Here is a 12,382-nt window from a genome sequence, read left to right as displayed (position 1 = left end):
AGAAGGGGAAACAAACTTTCCAAGTTGTGAAGTGACAATCTCGGACACTCAGCTCAGAGGCAGGAATCTCATATCCTTCAGTTTTGAGTTCAGAATCTTCCCTTTTTACCACAGTCCTCTGCCAACAGTGCACTCACATTCTTACACCTACACCTCCTCAGAGCTTCATAAACCGCCATCCCTGAGCCCCAGGGGGAAGGTCACCAGCCAGAAATAAATTTATGCAAATGTAACTATGATAACCAGTGCCTTCAGGGCAAGAACTGTCTCATAATTCACATGTCTTCCAAAGAATTTTGGCGTCCCTGATAGCTCAGTTGGTGAAGAATCTGCCTGCAATGCAGGAGAAAGTTGAAAGTTTAAGTTAGTCACACAGTCGTGTCTGACTCTTTGCGATCCCATGAACTGAGCCCACCAGGCTCCTCTGTCTATGGAATTCTCCAAGCAAGAGTACTGGAGTGGGTTGCCATTTCCTTCTCCAGGGGCAATACAGGAGACCCTGGTTCAATTCCTGAGTCAGGAAGATCCCCTGGAGAAGGGATAGGCTACCCACTCCAGTATTCTTGGGCTTCCCCAGTGGCTCAGATGGTAAAGAATCCACTTGCAATGTGGGAGACCTGGATACGATCCCTGGCTTGGGAAGATCCTCTGGAGAAAGGAAAACCTACCCACTCCAGTACTCTGGCTTGGAGAATTCCATGGATTGTATAGTCCATGGGGTTGCCAAGAGTTGGACATGACTGAGCAACTTTCACTTTCCAAAGAATTTAATAAAGTGATAAGCAAACAGCAAGCATCAAGTAAATATTTAGAACTGTAGGGGTTTGAGAAAGGACTCCCTCCCAAAAGAGACATCTATTTCAACTTCAGACAGACGATAGAAAGTGAAGCTCATTATAACAGAGTTATGACACAGACTGCCTTCCTACAGTGGACCAAAGCACATACCTTTAATTATCAGAACTCTGCCCTGGCTGAACCATTCCCATTCCTGAGTCAACTGTACTCACTATGCCTACACCTGGGGACAGACCTCATCTGTGTGCACTACACCTGGACGGCAGGCATTTGCTCAATGACGACTACCCTTTGAAGCATATTTGTTTTCTTTTTTAATATATATATATATATGTGTGTGTGTGTGTGTGTGTGTATATATATATATATATATATCAGGGACTCCCTGGTGCTTCAGTGGCTAAGACTCCATGCTTCCAATGCAGTGGGCCTGCATTTCGACCCCTGGTCAGGGAACTAGATCCCGCATTCTGCAACTCAGACCCAGTGCAGCCGCATAAATAAATAAATGTTTAAAAAAAGAAGAGGAATGCTTCTCCTAGATTTCAGATTATTTCTCTAGGACAGATTCTCAAGCTTGAAACCAGCAGATCAAAGGGGAACAGATATTTTTATGCCTTTGATATAAACTATAGAGGGCTATACTGATTTACACAGCCATCAAAAGATATCAGAGTCACCCATGACAGTGATCCAATTTTTAAATACCGTTTAAAAATAAAAAGGACATATACTGACTTCTTAGAATGCCTACACAATTTAATTGCATGTGTTTTCGTAACTTTTGAGGGGAAAGGAGGCCATATGGATATGTCCTGAACTCCTCTTAACGTAACTGTCATCATAAACTATTTCAACAGCAAATGGACACTCCTGATGTCAAATTTCCGACCAAACAATCCAAAAGGGCCTTGAGCTGTAAGAAAAGCTCTATAAGCAGGTCACCTGGAAGGGGAAGAAGAGAAGTTAAAGATGCTGAGCCATGCTCCTAAGATTCATTTAAGAATAATTTACTCCTGTGGTGGACTCATGTCAATGTATGGCAAAACCAATACAGTACTGTAAAGTAAAAAAATAAAATTTAAATTAAAAAAAAAGAATAATTTATGAAACTCTCAAGCAAGCAAAGCCAACAGGTTGCATTAGAGTATATGCAGATACGGATTGTTACATTCTATAAAGAAGAAAGCAAAAATATTCTGATGCATTAAAAAAAATGATTTATATCAATATGAACCTAAAAGTGTCACCCCAAAAGTAATTTATACTAATTTTATAGGCGATCTACGCGTCTTGACTTCTTACTTACATTTTTCACTGTGAAGTCTCTGACGGTCCATTCTGGAAGAACAATTTCAGACGTCATTGCCACAGCTATGTCCCCGTAATCCTGAGCCTGCTTGGAGGGCCAGTACTCCTCACATTTGGTCTAGAATAAAATGCAAACACTCAGATCACACTGTCTGCCATCACTGAAACCTCACAGGAGATGAGATATTAAAACCAGGCATCAGAGTCTGAATCCAAGCCTTATGTGGGTTCTGCCTGACCCTTGAAATTTTGTATTTTAATTTTCAATTCCTACCAACTTTATAAATTTGGGAGTCTTCCTATAAAAATCCAGATTTCTGGTCTCTCTTGAGAAATCAGAAGACCTAGCCAACACTGAGCCCCCGTTTCTACAGAGAAACTGACTTACAGCTGAGCAGCCACTGTTCCTTCACAGGGGACCCTGTGCCCCCTGGTTCCCCAGCCCTACAACAGCCCTTCCACCAGCTGTTCACTGAACTAAACTTCTCCACGTGCAGAAGAAATGAGAGCTTTTCTCAAGACTTTTAGATATACACTAACTCCAACACAAATATGGACACCAAAAGAAAAAAATCAGATTAAATCATTCTGGGGTCTCTGACAGTCCACTGGCTGTCAAAATGTGAACAGAAATAAAAATCAAGAAACAACCGCTCTCTGAAAGTATCTGAATCCCTACTTGGTAACTGACTTTTTTTTTAAATGAGAGGTTTGTTTTGCTTTAAAACCAGATGCCTGCTTCTCAACTCCAGAGATGCTAACTCTGGCCCAGAGGTCTGTATTTATTAAACGATCCCAGCTTCTGCTTTTTAAAAACTCTTAACTTGCAGAAAATCAGAAATACCTCATGGGCTTCCCTGCAGACAGTAAAACATCCGCCTGCAATGCAGGAGACCTGGGTTCGATCTCTGGGTCAGAAAGATCCCCTGGAGGAGGGCATGGCAACCCACTCCAGTGTTCTTGCCTGGAGAATCCCCGCAGAGGAGCCTGGCGGGCTGCAGTCCATGGAGTCACACAGAGTCGGACACGACTGAGCGACTAAGCACGGCACATAACACCTCATCCTCAGATAAGAAACTGACTTAAATGGTACCTGATGTCAGCACTTGGTGAAAGCTGAGGAGAAGGAACACTAAGCTATGCCATTTCATTTTCTTCATGAAAGAGTAAGGTTCACCTCTGACATTTTTTGAGTTAATTCATGTTAAAAGACATATTGATTTTGATGTAATTTTTCTCTTTGTTGAAACCAATTGAAAACCAATAATTTAAGTTGTTCATGACATTAGTAACTTTGCCAAATGATACACTAAATAAATTTTATTGGTTGATGCCAAAAAAAAAAATCCCGGCTTCTGGACCACTGCTCCAAGAAAGAACACGGGACTGGGGAATACACTGGCGTGGAGTTTTTGCCTAAGTTGGTCTCTTACCAGCTGGATTTACATTGCTAACTTGTGGGCAAGTTCTTAAACTCTAAGCTTTAGTTTCCCCGTCTATAAAATAGTAACATCTCCCAGGGTTGTTAGAGGGGAAAAGAATATATATGGAGAATCTAGTACCAGTCATTTCTAAAGGAAATCAACTCTGAATATTCATTGGAAGGACTGATGCTGAAGCTCCAAAACTTTGGCCACCTGATGTGAAGAGCCAACTCACTGGAAAAGACCCTAACGCTGGGAAAGATTGAGAACAGGAAGAGAGTTGGCGACAGAGGATGAGATGGTTGGATGGTATCATCAACTCGTTCAGCTGGTAAAGAATTCACCTGCAATGCAGGAGACCCCAGTTCAATTCGTGGGTTGGGAAGATCCCTTGGAAAAGGGCGAGGCTACCCTCTCTAGCATTCTGGGCTGGAGAATTCCATCCACAGAGGAGCCTGGTGGGCCACAGTCCATGGGGTTGCCAAAGAGTCGGACACAACTGAGCGACTTTCACTTTCACACTTTTCACACACCGACTCAATTGACATGAATTTGAGCAAACTCTGGGAGATAGTGAAGGACAGGGGAAGCCAGGCGTGCTGCAGTTCATGGGGTCGCAAAGAGTCAGGCACAACCTAGCATCTGAACAACAATAATACAGGCTCCCTTCTCCTCTCACTTAGTCATTAACATCCACTTCCCTCCCAATGTAAGATGAATGAGGGCCCTCGAGCTGCAACGATTGAGCCCATGAGCCACAACGAAGACCCAGCACAGCCAAATATTAATTTTTTCTTTAAAAATGAACAAGGGCCCATTTACATTTGTCTTGCTCTCCACTAACTATGCTGTTTTCATTTATCCAACAGATATTTAGGAGAATGTTCCATGTGTGAAGCCTTGGGTTCAACAGCACCATAAAGCTTATTTGCACACAAATAAGCAGTGGCCTTTCATTTGCATAATAACCTGCTCTAACGTCAGAAGCAGGTACAGAACCCAACCTTCTGCATCGCAAATAAAGCGAAGATGGGAACCATCTCTAATTGCTCTTTGTTACCTCTGCCTCCTCCATCCCCAACCCCCAGCACAGGGCCTTACACACACACTTGGGGCCAGACACACATCTGCTCAATTAAAGTGAAAGAAAAGAACACGGAGAGAAATGATGCCTGTCAGGTTCCCACTCTCCCGGGGATAGTGCAAGCACCCTGGAGCAGGAGCACCAGGAACTGGCAGAAACGCAGCTCTGGGGTCCACCAGAGACGCTGCAGGCGGAAACCCTCCAGGAAACCTGGAAACCCTCCAGGTGACTCCGAGGCACGTTAATGTTTCAGAACCACGGGCTTAGGGACTTGACTCCCACCCTATTCTTCAAGTAACAGACCTACGTGAAAAGACTCACAGAGCACACGAGGTCCTATTCCTCAGGCACGGACTTTTCTGAATTTAGCCCAAGGTTTTCAATTCCCCTTGGTTTATTTGTGGAAAGGTGAAAGCGAAAGTCACTCAGTGGTGTCCGACTCTTTGCAACCCCATGGACTGCAGCCTGCCAGGCTCCTCTGTCCATGGGATTTTCCAAGGAGGATACTGGAGTAGGTTGCCATTCCCTTCTCCATGGAGTCTTCCCAATCCAGGAATTGAACCTAGATCTGCTGCATTTCAGGCAGATTCTTCACCATCTGAGCCACTAGGGAAGCCGAGGGATTTTATCACTAGAAGAAATCTTGTGTTTGATGGGGGGATTCCAGGCCATCACAGGGGAGAGGGAACTGCTGAGACTTATCGGGAGATAAGTTGGAAATTTTGCAGAAAGAAAGGGTTCTGATGTTAAAAACTCAGTTTGAAAATCACTGAATCACTCATATTGGTCATCTCACAGGTACAGCTGGTTGCTCGGGGACAAGACAGGCTTGCACCCATTCACAGAGCTGATGGGGACTTCCCTGTGGCACAGTGGTTATGCCTCTGTGCTTCCAATGCAGGAGGCATGGGTTCAATCCCTGGTCAGGGAACTAAGATGCCACAAGCCACGGGGCAGGACCAAAAAAATGCATTAACACGGAGCTGATGAAGGATGGAGTTGCATGAAGTTCTTTTGCGGCACTAACCCAAATCTTGATGTCTATTAACTCCAGCAGCAATGACTTAATGTATAGAGAACATTCTTCTCTCCATACAGAAGGTAACAATAACACAGATTTTTTTTTTTTTAGCATTTTTTTAAAACTTTTAGAGGAGAAAAAGACAAAAAACACAGTTCTAAGAATAGAAGTGCTAATGCTTGAGGGAGTGTCTTTTTTTAAAAAATAGGTTTTAAAACACCCTCCACCACAGTAACTATGAATGAATGAACTGAGCTGAATCACAGCAAAAGTTACGTACCCGTCCCTGTTCAACACATTTGGTCAGCATGACAATGGCGTAGACATTTTTCTCCCAAACCATACGCCAAAAATCTTTCAGAGTGTTGGGCAGAGGTCCTTGCGCGGCGATGAAATCTTCTTTGGAATGGTAGCCCTAGAAAAAGGAGAGCAGCACAGGGTCGATCTCAAAGAGACGGAGGAGGAGCCCAAGGGCCTCCAGCACGCGAGCCCCGCTCCCCACTCACAGGCATGTAGTTGGCGTTGATGTAGTCGTCGGTCGAATGGGTCTGAACTGAAAGTTTGACGCGGGAAATGTCATCTGTGACATTCAAAGAGAAGATTTCCACGTTAGGATACGGAAGAGAATATTTCATCTCAGAACAGAGAAACAAGTGCAAAACAGCAACGCAGGGGCTCCATCACACCCTGACGCTGCGTGGCTCAGCGTTTTAGATCCACGGCCTTACTGCATTCCCGCCGTCACCAGATATGACCGTGGCACAGAGAAGTTGCATGATTCCCGGGCAGAGCTAGTAAGTGGCAGAGCCAGGGTTCTAACCTTGACAGTCTGGCACTGCCCAAGCTCTGAACCACTCCAGACCACCTTCTAGATGAAACCAACTACTTCCTTCCTTGGGTGTATGCCACAAGCCAAGGAAGGCCCTGCATAGTTATTTATCCCTCATAACCATCCTATGAGCTTCTGTGTCCGTTTTACAGATGAGAAAACTGAGGGTCAGAGAGGTTAAGTGATTTTTTTCCAAGCTCTTTCATCTGGTGAGTGGCAGCCAGAATTCAAATCCAGTGCCCTTTCCACTATGGCAGGGTAGATCCTCAGGGTAGAAAGTTAAGCCTTTCACACTTTCCCTATTCTCATTAAAAAAAGATGTTATGGGGAGGGAGGTGGGAGGGGGGTTCATGTTTGGGAATGCATGTAAGAATTAAAGATTTTAAAATTAAAAAAAAAATAAATAAAATAAAATGTTAATACTCATAAAGAAAAAAAATAAAAAATAAAAAAAATAAAAATAAAAATAAAAAGTTGTTATAAAAAGACAGTCCCAAACGCAAAAATAAATTGGGTGCCTAAGACTACTATAAGTGGTATGTGTGGAATCTCAAATACGCAAATGAACTTATTTACAAAACAGAAACAAACTCACAGAGTAAACTGATGTGTTGTTGTTCCTGTGAGGCTACAGACATTGTCAATCCTCAAAAACAGGGATGAATCCAAATGTAATTCACATCTACACGGAGTGTACTCAGCCAACCAGAGACATGTCTGGACAAGCAGAAAGCGTCGCTCCCTGCTTGTCCTCCACCGGCTCCCCTTTTGTTCCAGAACTGTGTTTATGTCGGGATAAAGGGGCATAGAAGGGCTGTGAGAGTAAAGGGGCTCAAAGCAGGGACTGCGGCCCTTTCCCTGCAGGAAATGGCCAGATCCAGTCCAAGTCTGGTCCCACCACGGCCCTCAGTGGGACTTCAGACAAATCACTCAGCCACTCTGTGCTGCTTTTTTTTTTTTTTTTTTTTTGCAGAATATCCTACTACCTATTCTGTAAGGCTATTGTGAGGCTGAATCCAATGGCTTACCCCTAAACACGGTGCTGAGCACACAGTAGGTGACTGATGGATGGCTGTGGGAGTGGCTGGTTAGTGTCCTGACTCCTCTGCCCCCTGCTCTCAGAGACGTGATGTCCAAGATGGGGTGAAAAAGGGAAGATGCGGGAAACACAACTTACAGGGCAGAACGTTGTTATAGCGATTCTTTCCTCTGTTCTCAGCCAGTTCAGCTGCATACTTAGGCAGGTTAATTCCAACAAGCTTCAGATCCTGAAGGCAGACCATAAGAACCGCTCATTCACTCCGTGTCCGGACAGTACTCACACAGCACAAAGAGCAGAGCAGAACAAAGCGGGGATGCAGAGATGTTACGGGTAACACTGCATCCCCAGAAAGACATAGCAGCTCTCAGCCTTGGTACCTGTGAACACAGCCTGGCTGGAAATTACAGCTTTTGTGGATGTAAATCAAGATAAGATGAGGTCATACTGCAGAGAGCGGGGCCCTTAATCCAGTATCACTGATGTCTTTTTTTTTTTTTTTTTAATTTGGTTATTCCAGGTCTTAGTTGCAGCACGCAGGGTCTGTTTTTATTTGCGGCATGAAGGATCTTAGTTGCGGCATGTAAACTTCTAGCGGCAGCACGTGGGACCCACTTCCCTGCTCAGGGATTGAACCTGGGCCCCCCGCACCTGGAGCACAGAGTCCTAGCCACTGGACCACCAGGGAAATCCCTGATACCTTTATAAGAAGAGAAAAGACACTGAGATAGAGTCACATAAGGGAGACACGTAAAGATGGAGGCAGGAGACTTCCCCGGAAGTCCAGTGGTTAAGACTCCAGCGCTTCCGCTGCAGGAGCTGTGGGTTCAATCCCTGATTGGGAAACTAAGGTCCCATATGCCATGCAGCATGGCCAGAAAAAAAAACCTTCTCTCTTCCCTCAAAGAGGGCTACCTCTTACCCAAAGCTTCACCATAAAACAGAAACAGGCAGCTTCCCAACTTTCAGGAAAAACATAAAGCAAATAAAACTACGACACTCAACAAGCACATACTTCATATTCTTCTGCAAACCCACAGTTGGAGTCAGCTTGCTGTTTCTTGAAGTAGGCCTCAAAATTCTCCACTTTGATTAACTTGGATCTAGGGGAAAAAACAATGTGTCAGAATTGGCTGCATTCAATCAAGTTCACACTCAAGATAGAAACATGCAACTTATTTTTAAAAAGCAAACTATGTACTCACCTTTTAGGTCTTCACCGTAGAAAAGCAAAGGGGAAAAAAAAAAGACAATTAGGAAAAAAAAAAATGACTCAACCATAACTCCAGAGATTTTCCCCAAAGAAGAAAACCTATAGTATAAGGGCAGGGGGTGTTTAGGGGAGGTTCACTGTAACGTAATTCACAAAACACTGAAATGTGAATCAGGAAATCTGACTTCTAGACCCTGTTATATAACTGAGTGGCTTCCTGACTCTGAGCAAGTTCTCTCCTCCTAGACCTTGAATAACCATGTTTTTAATCACAAAATATATATTTATTGGTAGAATATGGCAAGTATAGTTCTACTTGGCATGGTAGAACGTGGCAAGGAAGCCAGCTTCGGGAGACAAGTAAACATGGGTCCTTGCAGGATAACAACGCTAATAAGAACTTCTGCACAATCAGGTCCAAACGTGTCAATCTGGAAAAATGGCAGTCCCATCAAAAAAAAAAATCTCAAAATAGTCACTGAACAGATTGGGGGGTTAAATGTCTTAAGGCTCATAAATGAACAGACTTACTTAATTTGAGAAAAGGTCACCTCATTGTTCTTTGCATCTTTCCTATTTTGAAAGAAAAACAGACTCATTAGATCAAAACGGCTCAATACTGTGCTTTGTTCCCTGCGTGTATCTACAAGACGCTTCTTCCCTAGGCCTTAGATTATACAGCACATCAGATCCTGTTCACAAACACTGAAGCTTAACGGTCTAAACCCGTGAAGTTACTCGCTTTTATACCATCTAAAAGTATCACAGGATCCTACTCAAGCAACTTGTAGGAATTTCTCTGAGTAAATACAGATCAGCAGCATCACCCTATTATACAGTCAAGCTCACTAGTTCATACTCTGATTTTTGTTTTTGTTTTGTTTTTTGAGTAAGCCTTTCTGAAAAAGTTACTGTAATAAACCAGAAAACATAACCAGTGTTGGTGAGGGACCAGGGACCGGGGGGGGGTGGGGGGGCTGGGGGGAGGGACCTGGAGCTCTTCTGTATTGCTGACTAAGCTCCATACTGTATTTGAAAAAAAAAAAATGATAAAACTCTGGAAGGCAATTTTGCAGTATGTATTAAAATTTAAAATATGCATACCTACTGGCCCAGCAATTACCCAACTTGGAATTTGGCCTAAGGGAATAACTATGATTGTGCCAGATTTACACACAAGGATAAGTAACAGTGGCAAATTAGGACACAAAAACATCAGAAAATTGGTTGAATAATTTCCATACAGCTGAACACTCGATAGCCACTTAAAATGAAGACCTGGAGCTGTCCACAATGTCTTAAGAACAAAAGCAAGCCAGAAAATAACACATATAATATGATTGTTTGTGGGTGTGTGTATTTATGAGTTTTGTAGTCACATCCGTGTTAAGAGCAGTTTTCCACGGTGTAAGTATGGGCTATTTCTTGTCTTTCTGTTTTTTACTGTTGCTTTTGTCATAAGTATGTATAAGTTTACTTTAACAAGAAATGATAAAGCTGTTGTTGACCCCTCCCTCAAAAAAAAAAAAAATAGAATCTAATGCAAAAAGCTAGACCAGAGGCACTGCCTATTGACCCAGGAGGGCAAGGTGTCAGAAAAAACCAGGTACAGGACGCATCGGAAGCTCCGGGCCAGGAGGAAGCCCGGGGCACAGACGCACCGCAACGCACTCACGCAGGCTCTTGCTCAATCAGCTGATAATACGTGTAGCATATCATGATTAGCATAAGCAGCGGTCACCTTTTCTTCCTCCAGAAGATGAAGCCTCCCACGGCCACGATAACCAGGGCACCAAAGATACATCCGAACACTGCTCCACAGATGACGCCTGGGGAGAGTCCACACGGGAGGCACGTCGGGAGGCGCTCACAGCCAGACACACAGACAGCTCGTGTGGGGGGGGGGGGCGGGGTGTGGCAGAGGGCGGGTAATAGCTCTGGACATAAAACGTGTGTGTGTGTTGGGTGTGTGTGTGTGTGGTATGTCTGTGTGTATATCTGTGTGGTGTGTGTGTGTAGTATGTGTGTGATGTGTGTGTGTGTAGTATGTCTGTGTGTGTCTGTGTGTATCCTGCCTGTGTGGTGTGTGTGTATCTGTGTCTGTGTGTGTATGTGGTGTCTTATGTCTATGTGTGTGCGTGTGTGTGTGTATATGTGGTGTGTGTATCTATGTGTGTGTCTGTCTGTGTGTGTGTGTGTGGTGTCGTGTGTGTCTGTGTCTGTGTGTGTCTATGTGTGTATGTGGATCTATGTGTATGTCTGTGTGTGTGGTCTGTGTGTATGTGGTGTGTGTCTGCGTGTGGTGTGTGTATCTATGTCTGTGTCTGTGTCTGTGTGCGTGTCTGTGTGTGTCTGTGTGTCTGTGGTGTGTGTCTGCGTGTGGTATATCTATGTGTATGTCTGTGTCTGTGTGTGCGCCTATGTGTGTGTGTCTGTGTCTATGTGTGCACCTGTGTGTGTGTGTCTGTCTGTATGTGTGTCTCTGTGTATGTCTGTGTGTGTGTGTGTGGTCTGTGTGTCCATGGTGTGTGTCTGCGTGTGTTGTGTATATCTGTGTATCTGTGTGTCTGTGTGTGTGTCTGTGTGTCTGTGTCTGTGTGTGTGGTGTCTGTGTGCCTGTCTGTGTCTGTGTGGTGTCTGTGTGTCTGTCTGTGTCTGTGTGTGCACGTGTGTGTGTCTCTCTGTGTGTGTGGTGTCTATATGCGTGTGTCTGTGTCTGTCTGTGTCTGTGTCTGTGTGTGTGTGTGTGTGTGTGGTCTGTGTGGTGTCTGTGTGTCTGTCTGTGTCTGTGTGTGCATGTGTGTGTGTGCGTGCGTGTGTGTGTGCGTGCGTGCGTGTGTGTGTGTGTGTGTGGCAGAGGGCAGGTAGGCAGCTCTGGATGTAACGTAGCCTAGGTGTCTGGGAGCAGTCCTGGGCTCCCGGCCGCTGCTGCCTGGCTGCTCTGGGAAAGGCGCTACTCCCTCCACCTGCAAACTGAGGCAGCTGAGCTACCGGTGACTTTCGGGTTGTCCTCACCCGCCACTTCCTTTCCTCCCAGGGAGGTGTGTGCAGCCCCCCAACGTACAAGATGCCAAGCGGGCAGAAATGCTCTTGGTGAGCTCAGAGTCGGGCGGGAGCTCCCGGGGAATGGGCCGTGGCGGGTGTGGGGGTGCGGGAGCAGCCACAGTTTGAAAATTCCTGGACACGCAGTTCCACCGTTGACTTTTCGACACTAACGCCCACACGCCCGGGTGACATCAAACCCGTGTGCTTGCGGGGGAGGCTTTGGGGATCCCTGAACTTGGCTCTTGGGCTTCTTTGCTGAAGCCAACGGCTACCAAGTACAGAGACCAGACAAATAAACTGGCTGGCCAGTTGGCCTCTGGCCTGAGCGGAGGGGATGCACCCTGCCCACTTGAGCCCTTGAAGCTCCTAAGTCACTTCACTCTGTGATAAAGGACAGGAGCACTCGACAGGGAGTCCAAGCCCAGAATGTCGGGCCGGCCCCTAAAGGCACCGTGCAACCTGGGGCCAGTCACTGCCCCTCTCTGGGCCTTAACGCCCTCATTTCTAAAGCAGGGATTGCACAGATAGAGAGAACAGACTTCCGGTTGCCAAGGGGACGGCGGGCGGGGGGAGGAAAGGACTGAGAGCTTGGGACCAGCAGAGGCAGAGTATCATATC

General features: G+C 45.3%; 1 protein-coding gene across 2 annotated transcripts in view; it reads right to left on the bottom strand.

Annotated features, from left to right (window-relative positions):
- The window catches only part of PTPRJ (protein tyrosine phosphatase receptor type J), a 174,884-nt gene that overhangs the window by 7,305 nt on the left and 155,197 nt on the right, over window positions 1-12,382 (bottom strand). The window contains exons 15-22 of one of the 2 annotated variants that reach the window (XM_069554147.1): window positions 10,461-10,548; window positions 9,251-9,292; window positions 8,712-8,720; window positions 8,522-8,609; window positions 7,645-7,735; window positions 6,145-6,218; window positions 5,919-6,053; window positions 2,108-2,227 (exon numbers count right to left, since the gene is read on the bottom strand). In XM_069554147.1, the coding sequence (XP_069410248.1) occupies window positions 2,108-2,227; window positions 5,919-6,053; window positions 6,145-6,218; window positions 7,645-7,735; window positions 8,522-8,609; window positions 8,712-8,720; window positions 9,251-9,292; window positions 10,461-10,548 (647 nt within the window). Of the gene's footprint in view, window positions 1-2,107; window positions 2,228-5,918; window positions 6,054-6,144; window positions 6,219-7,644; window positions 7,736-8,521; window positions 8,610-8,711; window positions 8,721-8,981; window positions 9,151-9,250; window positions 9,293-10,460; window positions 10,549-12,382 lie in introns of those variants that run through there. The other variant, XM_069554146.1, reaches the window with a different exon arrangement.

The sequence above is a fragment of the Ovis canadensis genome, chromosome 15 (genome assembly GCF_042477335.2).
Source record: "Ovis canadensis isolate MfBH-ARS-UI-01 breed Bighorn chromosome 15, ARS-UI_OviCan_v2, whole genome shotgun sequence".
In the NCBI taxonomy this organism is placed as follows: Eukaryota; Metazoa; Chordata; class Mammalia; order Artiodactyla; family Bovidae; genus Ovis; species Ovis canadensis.
The sequence above is the reverse complement of the archived record's forward strand: the minus strand, read 5'-3'. Positions and strand labels throughout refer to the sequence as shown.